Source organism: Marmota marmota, unplaced genomic scaffold (genome assembly GCF_001458135.2).
Source record: "Marmota marmota marmota unplaced genomic scaffold, marMar, whole genome shotgun sequence".
NCBI lineage: Eukaryota > Metazoa > Chordata > Mammalia > Rodentia > Sciuridae > Marmota > Marmota marmota.
This window is the reverse complement of record NW_025999900.1, coordinates 41,311,075-41,324,283: the sequence shown is the minus strand read 5'-3', so window position 1 is coordinate 41,324,283 and position 13,209 is coordinate 41,311,075. Positions and strand designations below refer to the sequence as shown.

At 38.3% G+C, this 13,209-nt stretch overlaps 1 protein-coding gene across 1 annotated transcript in view; it reads left to right on the top strand.

Moving 5' to 3' along the window:
• Nucleotides 1-13,209, top strand: part of Entpd5 (ectonucleoside triphosphate diphosphohydrolase 5 (inactive)) — a 39,846-nt gene that overhangs the window by 13,513 nt on the left and 13,124 nt on the right. Inside the window, 6 exon segments of the mRNA XM_048798979.1 lie at nt 995-1,051; nt 4,857-5,141; nt 6,070-6,149; nt 8,143-8,286; nt 12,441-12,516; nt 12,778-12,813. Of these exon segments, the coding sequence (XP_048654936.1) occupies nt 4,925-5,141; nt 6,070-6,149; nt 8,143-8,286; nt 12,441-12,516; nt 12,778-12,813 (553 nt within the window). The 5' untranslated portion in view covers nt 995-1,051; nt 4,857-4,924.

The following is a 13,209-nucleotide window of genomic DNA, read 5'->3' as shown; positions in this document are numbered from 1 at the left end:
GAAACAGGGACGGAAGGTAGAAAATGTGTGTGTGGGGCTGGAGATGTGGCTCAAGCGGTATCGCGCTTGCCTGGCATGTGTGCGGCCTGGGTTCGATCCTCAGCACCACATACAAACAAAGATGTTGTGTCCGCCGAAAACTAAAAAATAAATTAAAATTCTCTCTCTCTCTCTCTCTCTCTTAAAAAAAAAGAAAAAGAAAATGTGTGTGTGGCCAGTGTACTACAGTTTTAGAAAGGGAGGTCTCACTGAAAAGGTGAGGAAAAAAAAATAAAAAATAAAGATTTTTAAAAAATGAAAGAGTGGGCTGGGGATGTGGCTCAAGCAGTAGCGCGCTCGCCTGGCATGCGTGCAGCACCACATACAAACAAAGATGTTGTGTCTGCCAAAAAAAACTAGAAAATAAATATTGAAGTTCTCTCTCTCTCTCTCTCTCTCTCTCTCTCTCTCCTCTCTCTTTAAAAAAAAAAAAAGTGAAAGAGCAAGTTGCGCAGACTGGGGTCATGTATAATAAGATGCCCTCCTGTAAACTCAACATTGTAAGTCTTCCTAATACCATTTTAAAAATAGCTAATCTTAAAGAAAAGTGGGGTTGACAGTGGTTAGAAGGTAGGTGCTAAGGTCGGAAAGGGCATTTTACATGTTAATCCTTTGCTTTCTCTAAAATTTGTTTGGCTTTTCACCAAATACCTGGTATGACTCTGCAGTTTTCATTCCATGAAAACTGATACCTACGATGCATTATTTTTCTCCTTTAAAAATCTTCTGGAAGAAAAACAAATGTTTGCTTAGTGAAAACAGAAGCTGGAAATGTTTTTGAGAATCCACAATAATATGAAAATATGAGTGACCTGTGAAGAAGCTGCTGTCACAGAGACAAAGGGGAGCTGATACCCAGAGTGCCACTCATGCAGGTCCTGAGGGAAGAGGGAGCACATGCTGGACAAAGCTGGTGTCCAGTGTTAAGAATCTAAAGAACTGTTTCTGTTTTCAGCTATGTAGATTGATCTGTGTGACCAGCCCATTTTCTGTAAAAGAAGAATCCTCCGAAGTGAGTGCTTTAAGATGTGAGTATGAATCTGGCCAGGCAGCTGTCCTTTCAATGGTTAATTTCCTGGGATGAAGTTTCCTTTGTTAGGAATTTTGAAAGTTGAACAATTCTTTTGGTTCCTTTCCCTAGCCAGTAGCTCCCGTTCTTAACCACAGGATAGAAGTTCAGCCTTGAATAGCGTTCAAAGGGACAATTCTAACTGCCTTTGCAGTACTTCAGAAAAATATTTAAATATTTTAAAATCCCAAATGCAATTAACTTTCATCTGCTTCATTTTATGTTATATGTCACCTGTGGGGAGTGAGGTATTTTACTTAAGCCCTCAATGGTCAATAAACTTAAGAATGAGTAAGAATACTTCATCTAGTGCCAGGTGCAGTGATGCACACCTATAATCCCAGTGGCTCGGGAGGCTGAGACAGGAGAATTGAGAGTTCAAAGCCAGCCTCAGCAATGGGGAGGCTGTAAGCAACTTATTGAGATCCTGTCTCTAATAAAATACAAAATTAGTGTGGGGATGTGGCTCAGTGGTTGAGTGCCCCTGAGTTCAATCCCTGGTACCCCCCTCCCCCCAAAAAATAGGGCTAGGGATGTGATTCAGAGGTCAAGTACCCTGAGTTCAATCCCTGGCACACCTCCCACCACCACCAAAAAAAAAAAAGGAATTTACTATATTGGCTTTGGTGAAGAATGATGAAAAATAAGCCTCCTTTATGTTTTAAAAATTATTTCCCAACAATAATAACAAGTCCTTTCTTTCCTTCCACTTTGTACAACCTCAGTCCTGGAAAATTACTGGGATGTTACATAATGTTTAAATAATGTATTGTAATTTTAAAACAAAAAACAAGAGCCAGTTGTGGTGGCACATGCCTGTAATCCCAGTTATTTGGGGGGCTGAGGTGGGAGGATTGTGATCAAGGCCTGCCATAGCAGCCTAGTGAGGCTGTCTCAAAAAATTAAAAGGGGTGAGGATATGGCTTGGTGGTACAGCATCCCTGAATTCAATCCCCAGTACTGCAAAATGAATGAACAAATAAATGAATAAATAAATGGACTATAGATATAACTAAGTGATAGAGCACTTGCCTAATATAGATGAGGCTCTGGGTTTGATCTCAAGTATCACACACAATAAAACCTTTTTTTTAATTAAACATAATTTTAATTTTTCTATATTATGCATAATAAATTATTATGCATACAAAGTTAAACTAGTCATTATCTCTTCCTAAGAAGAATATGGTCTAACAGAGATAATCATTATGTTCTTGAACTAGAGAACAATAAGGAAAAACTGACAAAAGAATGGATGTAATTACTTCAGGGAAGAAATGGCATTTTAATTATTATTAAATAGGGATATAATACTATACATTTAACAGCAATGTGATTTTAAACATTAACAGAAATTTTTAATATACTAAGTTGATGATTTTTTATTCATTATTTTTTTCACTTGGCAAAATTTATGGACCACCTATAGTATATTAGTCACTCATCTATGTGCTAGAATAAAGCAAGAAACAAAAATAGATAAATTCCCTATACTCATGGATCTCAGTCTGGAGAAATTTTTTTATTATTATTTCACAAATACTTAAACTATAAAAAGACTTTTGAATTTGATTACAAAAACATTGATCACACCATTCACTTTACAAAACTAAAAAAATTTTATAAATGAAGGAATTAGATGATGTGCATATTAGCACATATGGATTAGAATATGAAGTACAATTTCCAAAAAAGATTTGAGAAACCTCACTTCCCCATCTCTAATAGAGAATTCCCCAAAGAATAAATACTCTTCCAGGTGCCATCAGCATCCACAGATAGCTTAATGGCTTTTTTGTTTTGTTGTTGTTCTTAGATGCACATGACAGAGTATATTTTGACATATTATACGAACATGGAGTATAACTTATTCTAAGTAGGTTCTCCACCTATAACTTATTCTAATTAAGATACACACATATGTGTATATATGTAGGAAAATCAAAATGAGATAATTTGTATGTATTCTAATTACATGTATATGTGCAATAATATATCTAAAAGTATACGTATGTGTATGTGCATATATAGTGTCTCATTTGATTTTCCTAATAACCATGTTAAGGAAGAAAGGGCAGTTAAGATTTTTTTTTTTTAGTAGATGGATGCAATATTATATTTATTTATTTTTTAAAATCTAATGCTAAGGATTGAAACTAGTGCCTCGCATGTGCTAAGCAAGCACTCTACCACTGAGCCACAACCCCAGCCCCAAGGTACTTTACAATGAGGAAATAGAGTCTCAGAGAGTCTAAATGATTTGCTCAAGATCATGCAACTCAGGCTAGTAGGTATGACTCAGTGGTGAAATGCTGGCCTGGCATGGACAAAGCCCTGGGTTTAATCCCCAGCCCTCCAAAAAAAAAGATCCCTGATAGAGAACAAATGCTAGAGTTGGAACCCAGGACCTCTGACCTGACAAATAGTATTGTCCACTATTTTCCATGTCCTTATACTAACTTTCTAGCAGCATTTGTATCCTGCCTCCATTGTATGGAAATCCAAAGTGTGATGAAGACACATTAAAAAATATGGACAATAACTTGCTATAGCATTTGGAATTAGGAAAAAAGAAATAGAGAAGAATAAAGACTGATTTATGGTCTGGATATCACTACTGACTTACTTTGTAATTTTCAGCAAGTCATAGAACTCTTGACTTTAATTTGGGCATTTGTCCTAAGTTCTTTTGGCAATAATGTGGCCTGAAACCTGTGAAGCTGTTTTGAAATTCATAGTGGGCAGGGTATGGTGGTATATGCCTGTAATCCCAATCATTTGGGAGACTGAGGCAGAAGAATCACAGGTTTGAGACCAGCCTGGGCAATCTTGCAAGGCCCTGTCTCAAAATAAAAAGGATGGGGATATATGGATATAGCTCAGTTGTAGAGTACTTGCCCAGCATTTGTGAGGCCCTGGGTTGATCCCCCAGTACTGCGCCCGCTCCTAGCAAATATGTATTTGCAAGCCACTAGCAATATTATTGATTATAATTAATAGCTCAGTGGCGTAATCCTATTTTTTTTAATGGTACTGGGCATTGAACCCAGTGGTGTTTTACCACTGAGCTACATTCCTAACGTTTTAAAAATTTTTATTTGAAAAAGTCTTACTAAATTGTCTAGGTTGGGTTTGAACTTGCAATTCTGTCTCAACCTCAGTCTCAGTACTTGCTGGGATTACAAGTATTCTCTATCAGGCCCAAAAGTGCCTTTTTTAAGGCCATGAACACCCCCCAACACCATAGGCCCTTTTTAGGTAGATCAACCTAAGTAGGTAAGTTTCTTATGATTGATGTTTATATTCTTTGTAACTTTATTTCATAAATTGAATTAAGCTTATCTATCAGTCAAAAAGAGGAAAGGGAGGAAAAGAAAGAAGGAGGAGAGAGGAATGTTAGTTTGTGATCTAAAGACAAAATGGTCAAAACACACAAAAAAGAAAATTAGACTCACCCGTAGGAGCAGGAGGGCAGAAAGAACATTTGAGCACGTGAGAACCACTCTGTAATTAAAAGCAAAGCTTAGGAAAATGTATTTTAAACCCTAGTTTCCTTTTGGAACAAGATACCCTTCAGAAAAAGTGCTAAGAGCCTGTATTACCCTGGTTTAGCTTGTTGTACTTGTTATTAGAAATAGAGAAGGAACACCTTGGGGACAAGGGCAGGATTTCTATTATGGTGTTTCTTCTCTTACAGGTTAACCAAAAAAACCAATTGAACTAACCTTGTGAATCTTTGTCCTATAAGCCACTACAGGATTGTAAGCAGCACTCCTTCCACAATCAAACTTCAGGTCACCACACCTTGGATAGAGTATGGCCACTTCCTGGGGCACAGTCTTTTTCATGCTGGTGGTATCCTGTGTTTGTAGCAGTATCTTCCATAGAGATCAGCAGACTTGGTTTGAGGGTGTCTTCCTGTCTTCCATGTGTCCGATAAATGTCAGTGCCAGCACCTTGTATGGAATTATGTTTGATGCAGGAAGCACTGGAACTCGGATTCATGTTTATACCTTTGTGCAGAAAATACCAGGTAAGTGCAACTGGGACCCTCACCAGTCTATGAATCCACCCTTTAGCACCTCCTTCCAAAAACAAATGTGCTGAGAGTGTGTGGTGTGAATAGTCAGTGTCTTTCTTCAGAGAACACTTCGGTCTTTAACTGAACACATTTTTATTCAATGTGAAATTAAGAGACCTGGGCTGCCTGAACTCTGAAACCCATATGTCCAAGAAATACAGCTATAACTTGTCCTTTCTTTTATGCAAAGTTGATTAATACTCTAGGATTCTAGAATAGTGAGAATATTGGGAGTGATCTTGGGGAGAGAATCACATGAGTTTTATTATCCTTGTATTCATCCTTGAAGATGGGGCTGAGGGGACCCTGAAAATTAACTTTTTCTGAATTGTTAGTGTTTTTTTTTTTTTGGTGGTGGTGGTGCTGGTAATTGAACCCAGCAGGGCCTTGTGCATGGAGGCAAACACTCTACCAACTGAGATATCCCCAGCCCTGAATTGTTTTATTATTATTATCCTGAAGAGCCTGGTGAAAGGGGCTGGGTTTGTGGTTCAGTGGTAGAACACTTGCCTAGTGTGTATGAGGCACCGGTTTGATCCTCAGCACCCATAAAAAAATAAATAAAATAAAGTTATATCAGGTCATGGGCTAGCAAGTGTCTTCTGACTCCAACTCTTGAGTTCCCCCAAAAAAGAGCCTGGTGAAAGGAATAGGAGCTAGATATCCACCAGAGAAATGACAGACTCTGAAGGTTGTCTGATGCCTTCTGTTTCCCATTTCAAAAACTTCTGAAAGACATTCCTCACAAGTGGTATCATTTGGGATAGTCTAGGGAAAGAATAGGTAAATCTACTCTTACATGACAACTTACAGAGCCTTGTAGCTGAAGCACTTAACTTTTGGTAATCATCTCTTCTGTTTTGTTCTGTGGACAAAACAGGACAGCTTCCAGTTCTGGAAGGGGAAATCTTTGATTCTGTGAAGCCAGGACTTTCTGCTTTTGTAGATCAACCTAAGCAGGTAAGTTTCTTATGATTGATATTTATATTCTCAGTGCCTGGATAACTTTACCACATCACTGCTGTTAAATATCTCATGTTGTTTGTTAATGATATTGAGGTCATGTGTGAAATCAATTTCTCTCCTTAGTAAGTCTCCTGGATAACAGTAATTGTGTACTCCAGGCTCACCAGGGCTGGGTGGAAGGAGGCTAGAAAATAAGTTGTGCTTGTTCAGGATAGATGACAACTTTTAAGAGATTGTGCTTTTTGTATTTACTATGTAAGGTTTTGAGTTAAAGCCATTAACTGAAAAATTATTTAATGTCAGTGAAGAAGATACGCATGAAGTTCTCTAGGGTATGAGGCATAAACATGGCAATTGAAGGATGGAGACCCAGTGAATTCTATTTCAGAGGGCTCTGATATAGGATGGAACCATGCTTGTTCCTGAGAATTAATCAACCACCCTTGATGACTAAAATCTTTGGTAGTAGAGGATAGTTTATGGTGACTAGTAGCTGTATTTCATATTTGAGCACCCCAATATACTATACCCAGTATGTCTGAGGCCACACTGATATAACAAAACAAGGTAGACTGTTGAACTTGGTATTAGAGGTAAAGGTATTTATTGTCTAGTGTCATGGAATAATCATTAACCAAGGGAAAACCTGATGAAAAAATGGTTTGCGCTTGAAGAATGGACAGGATGTATTTTCTCAGTTCAGTAGCACATGAAACTGCAAATGTACTAGAAGACTGGGAACCATTGAAAGCAACTGCATTATCAGAAACTGATTTGATATTTAGAAAAGATAATTGTGTTGTGTTTGCTAATAAAAATACAGTGTATTACCTGAATAAATTCACACAGGGAAACACTTATCAATCATAGCATGATGACAGCTATAGCTAGTATTTGTATGGCAGCCACACTGACTGTGCCTCATCTAAAGTGCACACCAGTTTAGTGGTGGTGTAAGGTGTATTTCCTATCTTACATCTGAGGAAACCAAACCTCATGAAGGCCAAGTGACCCATATTAGGTCATGGGCTAGCAAGTGTCTTCTGACTCCCAACTCTTGAGTTCCCAATACTATATCTGACTTTCTGGCTTAAACTTAATTTTTTAATTTTCATTTTATTTTTGGTGTTGGGGACTGGGGAACTTTACCACAAAGCTATTATCCCCAGTCCTTTTTATTTTTAATCTTGAGCCAGAGTCTCTCTAAGACTTAGTAAGACAGGGTCTCACTAAGTTGCTGGGGCTGGCCTTGAAGTTGCCATTTTCCTGCCTCAGGTTCTTGAGTCACTGGGATTATAGGCATGGGCCACTGCACCCAACCATACTTAAATTTTTTATCTGAAACAGAAGACGCCTTTTTAAAAAATCTATCTATCTTTCTTTCTTTTTTTAAAATTTTTTATTTTCTTTACTCATTTTTAAGACAGGTTCTCTGAAGTTGCCCAGGCTGCCTTGAACTTGTAATTCTCCTGCCTTCTGAGTAGCTGGTATTATAGGCATGAGCCAAACTAAACCTAATTTATTGACACATAAAATAACAATCCACTAAAATGACCACACTATAGCTGGGTGTGGTAGTGCACACATGCAATAGCAACCACTTTGGGAGGCTAAGGCAGGAGCATCATAAGTCCGAGGCCAATATGGTTTAGTGAGACCCTGTCTCAAAATTTAAAAAATTTAAAAGGACTAGGAATGTAGTTCAGTGGCGGAGTACTTGCCTAGAATGTGCAAGGCTGTGGATTCAATCCCTGGTGCTATACAAACACACTATAAAAGAACACACCATAAAAGAATAATTTTTATTATGACTGTCAAAATAAAATGGATACTCCTTCAAAGTATTCCACTTCTCTGGGTTTCTGTTTCTGCAGTTCAGAGAGGAGCCCTCTGCCATATCATTCCTAATATTCCCCCAAAGCATGAAGGAGTAGACCAATGCTCTAAATGGACTGTTAATTGGATATATGGGTTGTCTCTTTCAAAGGGTGCTGAGACTGTTGAAGAACTCTTAGAGGTGGCCAAAGACTCAATTCCCCAAAGTCACTGGAAAAGGACCCCAGTGGTCCTGAAGGCAACAGCAGGACTGCGCTTACTGCCAGAACAGAAAGCCCAGGCTCTGCTCTTTGAGGTAATTTTTTTGAAATCTGCATCTTGGATAATTCTGTGTTTTTCTGTATATGAATATTTTCTTTTTGAGGGCTTAGACCTTTGGAGTGTAACTGCAACTTTTAGTATTCCACCATTGCTAAAGCACTGTGGTGACTCAGCTCTTGTAGCTAGTTATATGCCTTTAAAAAATATTTATTTTTTAGTTATAGGAGGACACAATATCTTTTTTTTTTTTTTTTTTTTTTTTTAAGAGAGTTTCCCAATATTTTTATTTTTTAGTTTTTGGCAGACACAACATCCCTGTATGTGGTGCTGAGATTTGAACCCGGGCCGCACGCATGCCAGGCAAGCGCGCTACCGCTTGAGCCACAGCCCCAGCCCACAATATCTTTATTTTATTTTTATGTGGTGCTGAGGATCGAACCCAGTGCTTCACATATGCTAGGTGAGCATTCTACCTCTGAGCCAAAACCCCAGCCACCCCTTCTTTTTTTTTGAAACAGAAAAGAGCTTTAGCCAGGTGTGGTGGTATATGCCTATAATCCTGCAGCTCAGGATGCTGAGGCAGGAGGATCTCGAGTTCAAAGCCAGCCTCAGTAACTGAGTGAGTCCTTAGTAACTTTTATTTATTATTTTTTATTTTTTGAGTCCTTAGTAACTTAATGAGACGCTATCTAAAGTAAAAGAAATTTAAAAGTCTAATGATGTGGCTCAATGATTAAAGTGCCTCTGGGTTCTGGGTTCAATCTCTGGTACCGAAAAAAAAAAAAAAAAGAAAAGAAAAAAGAAACAAAACAAAGGGAAGGAAGGAAGTTTATTAAGTTCATGGTTCTAAAAGCTTGGCATCTTGTAGGGACTTTCCTGCTGGATCAGGACATGGTGGAGGGCATCAGATGGGGAGACAAGCTTCAGCTACATACATTTGTAACTACAACTTTTGAATTTATGGAGCTTCTTCTGAAAAATGAATACTACCTCCTGTCTATGATAATTGTTCTAACTTTTTAAAAGCAGGATCATGGAAATGGTCTTTAATCAACTTTATTGAGATAAATTTATGTGAGTATTTGAACATATATATTTATGTGAACAAATGAATATATTCATTTTTGGCATACATTTAAATGAGTTTTGACAAATATTGCAATTTTCTTGTGACCCTTTAGTCAGTTTCCCCTGCCCCTAAAACCAGGCAACCACTGAACCACTGATGTGTTCATCTCTTCAGATAAATTTTGCTTATATTTCATATAAATGGAATAATAGTGTTTAAATTCTTTTTTTGTATATCTGGCTTTTTTTTAATCAAGATAAAGTTTTTAGAAGAATCATGGAATTTTAAAGTTTAAAAGATTTCAATTTACGTATTTATTTATTTATTGGCAGTGCCAGGGATGGAACCTAGGGCCTCACACATGCTAAGCAAGCACTCTACCACAAAGCCACATCCCCACCCCAATTTGAAAGATTTTTCACCAGGTGTGGTATCACATGCCTGTAATCCCAGTGACTTGGGAGGTTGAGGCAGGAGAATTGCAAGTTCAAGTTCAGCTTCAGCAAGTAAGCAACTTAGTAAGACCAAGTATCTCAAAATAAAAAATAAAAAGGACTGGGGATATGGGTCAGTGATAAAGCACCCCTGGCTTCAATTCCTAGTGGGTGGAAGGAAGGAAGGAAGGAAGGGAGGGAGGGAGGGAGGGAGGAAGAGAGGAAGGCAAGAAGGCTGGCTTCAAAAAAGCATTGTTTCAGATAAAAAAAATTAAGTATGGTTGGGTGTAGTGGCCCATGCCTGTAATCCCAGTGTCTGAGGCAGGAGAATGGCAACTTCAAGGCCAGCCCCAGCAACAACTTAGAGAGACTCTGTCTCAAAATAAGAAATAAAAAGTACTGGGGATAGTTGCTTAGTGGTAAAGTGCCCCTGGGTTCAGTCCCCAACACCAAAAACAAACAAAAACAAAAAAGAAAAATTAGAATTTTGTTAAACTCAATATTTTAAATTTTATTGTACAGTTGTACAATAAACATAATATTTAAATTTCATGTTGTAAAGAATATTTATAAAATTATGAGAAGTAAAGACTATTTGTAGGCAGAATCCCATAAAAATCACAGCAATAAAAGATTTTGTATTAGAATTGTGCTCATTCTTCTAAGTCCTTTGACTATCAGCACAGAGGGCTTAAGTTCCTTATTGAAGTACAAGCAGCCTAGCATGTCTGTGAGAATCCTGAATCCCAATTCCTTATTCATTCATTCATTCAATTTATGAGGGCTAAGCGCAGACTAGGTGTTGATGAAGTTACTGGGGATAGGAACAGCAGGAAACAAAAAAGACAATCAGTCCCTGTCCTCACCTCATGGAGCTCATTCACATTCTAGTTTCAGGGAAACAAAATAAAATAACGTTGTTCAAAGTATTTCATATAACTGTAGTTGCTACAAGAAAAATAAAGCAGGGTAAGGTGGGTAGGGAATGCTGGTGGTAGGGGGAGGTGCTATTTTAATTAGAGCAGGCAGAAGAGACCTTTCTGGTAAGATTCATTTGATCAGAGGCCTGAGGGGAATAGAGAAACAGTTATACAAAACATTTGTGGGAATATTTCAGGCTCAAAAGAAGAGCAGCTGCAAAAAGGCTAAGGCAGGAACATACTGGCCATGTTCAGGAACAGTATCCAGGAGGTGAGCAAGGCTGGAGGGAGCTGAGTGATGAGAGCCAAGTAGAAGTGAGATCAGAGGTGGGGGAGTTTGTCATAGTGCTCTCAAAGGCCAATATAAAGAGTTTGACTTTTTTCCTAAAAAGAAGGAAGCCATCAGAAGGTTTAGGAAAATGTTCTGATTTCCAATATTAAAAGCATCATTCTGGCTGCTATGTTGAGAATACTGTGGTGCAGAGGAGAGGAGTGAAGTAAAGAGCAGGAACTCTCTTTCTGTATTTATTCCTATTTGCTTATCTATCTTCTCCTTAAAAGTTTACTTACAGGTCACTTAACTGGCTTTTCCTGGTTGAAACAGGATCCAGAGGTCATTACTTGATGTGTTTCATCCTATTAGAAGTGAGAACAACAAACAGATTAGAGTTCTTCCTATTTCTTTCTTTTTTTTTTTTTTTTAATTTTTTATTGTGGGTTGTTCAAAACATTACAAATTTCTTGACATATCATATTCGACACTTTGATTCAAGTGGGTTATGAACTCCCACCTTCACCCCATACACAGATTGAGTTCTTCCTATTTCTATTTGGAGAATCTTTTTCCCCCCATAAGAATCATAAAAATAAGCCATAATCCACATATCATTAGCCTGTATTTGTGGAGAATCATTTTCTAAAATAGGAGTCTAGGTCTGGGGTTCCCCCGAAGACTCTAAAGGGTCCAACCATGTGCCAGAATCCAACAGAGATGGCAGAAAGCATGGAAACTCCTTTTCTGTGCGAGGTCCATCAGCTCATCTAAGAATGAACTGGGAAAAGCTCCTCCCAGCTTCTAGTGAGTGTCCAGGTAGAATTTAACCATGGGTTTTTTTTTTTCTTTTTCTTTTTTTTTTGGTACTGGGGATTAAACTCAGGGGGTGCTTAACCACTGAGCCATATCCCCAGCCCTAATTTGTATTTTGTTAGAGACAGGGTCTCACTGAGTTGCTTAGGGCTTCACTAAGTTGCTGAGGCTGACTTTGAACTCATGATCCTTTTGCCTCAGCCTCCCGAGCCGCTGCATTTACAGGCGTGTGCCACTGTGCCCAGCTTAACTACAGGGGTTTTTGTTTATTTTTTAGACTTTTTTTTTCCAAATCTTTATTTATTTATGAAGGTGCTGAGGATCGAACCCAGTGCCTCACACATGTGAGGCAGGCACTCTACCACTGAGCCTCAGCCCCAGCCCTTAACCATAGGTTTTTAACAGAATTGCAGGATCCTGATTGAGTTGTCAGGATCAGATATATTTCCTTCTCTCAGTTCAGTTCATCCATAAATTTAGATGGTTTGTTTGAAATTATCTTTAAAGTCAGAAATCCCTGTGTTTGTTTTTGTAGGAAGCTGGTCATGGCTTGTCAAGTTCCTTTTCAGGTTTCTTTCATCTAGGAAAAATAAGCCTTATAGAACACAGCCCAAAAAAAAATGTGGAAATCTGTTTTAATGTCTCAGAGAACCCAGATTTTCCCCCTTTTTTCCTAAGGTGGAGGAGATCTTCAAGAAGTCACCTTTCCTGGTCCCAGATGACAGTGTTAGCATCATGGATGGATCCTATGAAGGTAGGAGAGGTGGTAAAATATGTTCTCAGGGGAGAGAGGCGGGGTCAGTGAAAGCTCTGATTCAAGAACTAAGAACAGAGATTGAGCAGTTAGGAAAAAAGAACTAAGTAATCGAAACAAATAAGCAGGGAAGAATGGAAGGACAGGTTTTAAAAGAGGGAACATGTGCTCTCCCACAGAATTTACAGGAAAGAACAAAGGTGGCACCAGGAAAGGGAAAAGAATGCTCTGGAATGTAATCCTTGTATTTCTCTGTTTTAGGCATATTGGCTTGGGTTACTGTGAATTTCCTAACAGGTAAATATATCCTCAAGTATATCTTAAGACTTTAACTGGGGGCCAGGGACATGGCTCAGTGGGAGAGTGCTTACCTAGCACGTACAAGGCTCTGGGTTTGTTTCCCAGCACTGCAAAAAAGAAGAAAAAAAAAAAAAAACAAAACCCAAACCAAAAACTTTAACTGGTTTTCATAGGCATGGTCAGGAGAATCAAAATCCCTTTCCCTCTTTCTGTATTGTTCTAAAAAACAAAATAAAACAAAAACAAAAAAAGACGGTGATTCAGGGAAGACAAGAACTTAATGTTTATAACCAGCCTTTAAGGCCTCAGCTGCAACAAAATTTCCTCTTGAGTTGACATTTACCTGCAACTTTTGGGACCAGGGAGCTTTGGATTATTTATGGAATATTTTCA